A 2,727-nucleotide genomic window follows, 5' to 3' on the forward strand; every position below is an offset into this window, starting at 1 on the left:
CAAAATTGCAGCTTGAGAAAATACTACTATACCTGACATTCACAGTAAGCAATCAAACAATCTAGGGAGAGTCTTGAAATAAGGTCAGGGTCAAGAACACCTTCCAGAACAAGGCAGGCAGGATCGGCACCCTCAGAAGACCCTGTGGAGGTGCTGCTGCGGGGAACATAGCCCATGAGGGCAAGGACAGTCTCAGCCCCAGCTAGGTGACGTGCTACTTGATGAACCCAGAAGCCACTATAGAGCTGTGGGAATTAAGGTTAACAATAAAGGCACTTCCTACACTTTTAGGTAATCTTTTGTTACTTTAAACTTATGATATTTCCATTTATAATTCTGAGATAATAATTTTCATTTTCATTTTGATACACAAATAATGTTAACAAGCAAGCAAAAGTTGAAAATGTGCACAACAAGCATGAAATACATCAGATAAGCATTGAAAAAATATATACATAAATAAGATAATGCAAAAAAATCATAATACATATAAACATTTATTTAATCAAGACCTTTCCAAGTGACCTGTATGTTTTTTTTCATTACTTTTACAGAGAGTAGCAATTTCAAACTGTTTTCCTTTGTTTCTTGGCTACTGGGGTCAGAAAACTTGATATTTTTGAAAAGTGAATGATCAGTTTTTGTGCTATTATGTTTTTATGAAATTGTTAATATCATGATAACTTTAAAGTTTCTCTTTTTATTTTAGATGTTCTTTCAGATTTGATATATGTACAAGAGAGAATTGTAATTCAAAGTGAAAGTGCCTTTTCAGTAATTCTCATCACAGTTGACAAATTTTGAGAAAAGAAAATGGTTATTTTTTTTTTACATATGCAAATTTCATACAAACCACAGGCACAGGTACTGTACTGTAATCTACATTAATTTGTACAAACACTGAATATACAATATATTCACTGATGCATATTAAAAATTCAATTGATAAAAAAAATCAATATCATGATGTTGTTTACTCAAGCAACGCCCATTTCAAAAATCAATATTATAGTTCCATATATTTTACTTTTAATACAAAAATTTTCACAGGCTATCAAAAATTGATATTCATATTTTGCAAAACATACCAAATTCCTAAAACAAAAGGTAACTGAATTTTTTTTTGTAAATTTGTAAATTTATGCTCACTGTGAAAAATAAATTCACAGCATTCAATCTTCAAAAACATAAAACATATGAATTGTTTGTAAGTATACTCATGAATTTGTCACTTCTGTAAGTAATCTATATTTACAATACAAACTGTTCACAAATAAGCCAAGGGGAAATGGAAAGGACCTACAATCTTCAATCCTGAATATCAAAAATATAAATCTCTTTCCTTCTAGTTCAATTAAGGGGCAAGAAACTAGTTCTCCACAATAATTTGTTTCAAATTTTACTTTTCAGAAACAAGACTAATGTCTAGAATATAACTGTTACCCACTAACATTGCACTGAATTAGGCAAAATTTGTCAGTATAATGAAAATATACATTTAGTTCATATAACAAATGTTATCATTAACCAAGATAAGATCAAGTACAGTACTAGTCACGGGGACAGAAAGACCCACCTTCAGTTCTCGAAACTCCTTTCTCCATGGCTGCGCTATCAAATTTGCTGCATACTGGGCCAGGGCATCAAATGCGCAGGCAGCATTATATGCACTGAAGTCATTAATGCTGTTGATACTTCTCTCCAGAACATCAGAAATTTGGTGGAACATGAACTTATGAGAATGGGGTGTGATTGCTAAGTACTCCATTATTACTCCTGAAATTTTGAGAATAAAATTCTGAAATTGTAAATTACATATTGGAAAACTACTAAAATCAAGCTTGAATAAAAAACAAAAAAAAATCAAGGCATACAGATTTTCCACAGAAACAATTTTAACAACAGAATTTGGATATTCAGCTTGTCTTTCAGAAGAAAACTCACTTTCCAGCTTCTCTCGTTGCTCAAGCTTGTGTGGGGAGTCCTCGGTCTCAATATAGCCCAGATGTAAAGTGTTCATCTCTTCCATGAGTTCCTCATCCACTGACATGACAGGGCCAGTGGAGAGTGCAGAGCTGACAGTCTGATTCGAGGGTTGCTGCGGGGGAAGCATTCCAGGTGGAGGTGGTCCTCCCTGCATGGGTGTAGGCATGCCATATCCCATACTGGATGGGTGCTGATGGGGAGGGTGTGAGTGGGTGTGTGAATGGGGCAAAGGAGGGTTGAGGTAAGGGTTGACATACACAGAAGTCTGGGAGGGGTATATAGGAGAAGGCTGCGAAAGCATGGGAGAAGGATGGGTCAGCATGGCGGAATTGCCCGAGCCTATTGGGACCGATATGTTGGCAGCAGCAACAGCTGCTGCTGAAGTCGAGTGTGCTGTATGAGGCTGTTGTGCTGAATGGGGTGGGTGAATTATGTGGGTTTGTGGGAAAGTGTGCATAGCATAATTGTGTGCCATTGGAGGGGGTAGGATTGGGGAGGGGAACAAGGGGGAGTGTACAGTAGGGGGATGGGGACCCCCCATGTGGGGAGGCATGGCCATGTGGTACATCGTCATGTGGTCACACACTCAACAGCATCTGGAATCATAATAGACAATGTCAATTACTCTAAATATAAAACAAAATGACAACATTAATCTTTCTTTTACAGTGTAGGCTACATTATTTATCAATTCAAATTAACAGATGGCGACTTGGAAATTGTCCAATCTAAGGTGTTATA

At 36.7% G+C, this 2,727-nt stretch overlaps 1 protein-coding gene across 1 annotated transcript in view; it reads right to left on the minus strand.

Annotated features, from left to right (window-relative positions):
• The window catches only part of LOC119587661, a 59,718-nt gene that overhangs the window by 29,887 nt on the left and 27,104 nt on the right, over positions 1 to 2,727 (minus strand). The window contains 3 exon segments of the mRNA XM_037936342.1: positions 33 to 245; positions 1,577 to 1,776; positions 1,945 to 2,582. Of these exon segments, the coding sequence (XP_037792270.1) occupies positions 33 to 245; positions 1,577 to 1,776; positions 1,945 to 2,560 (1,029 nt within the window). The 5' untranslated portion in view covers positions 2,561 to 2,582.

The sequence above is a fragment of the Penaeus monodon genome, chromosome 23 (assembly GCF_015228065.2).
Source record: "Penaeus monodon isolate SGIC_2016 chromosome 23, NSTDA_Pmon_1, whole genome shotgun sequence".
In the NCBI taxonomy this organism is placed as follows: Eukaryota; Metazoa; Arthropoda; class Malacostraca; order Decapoda; family Penaeidae; genus Penaeus; species Penaeus monodon.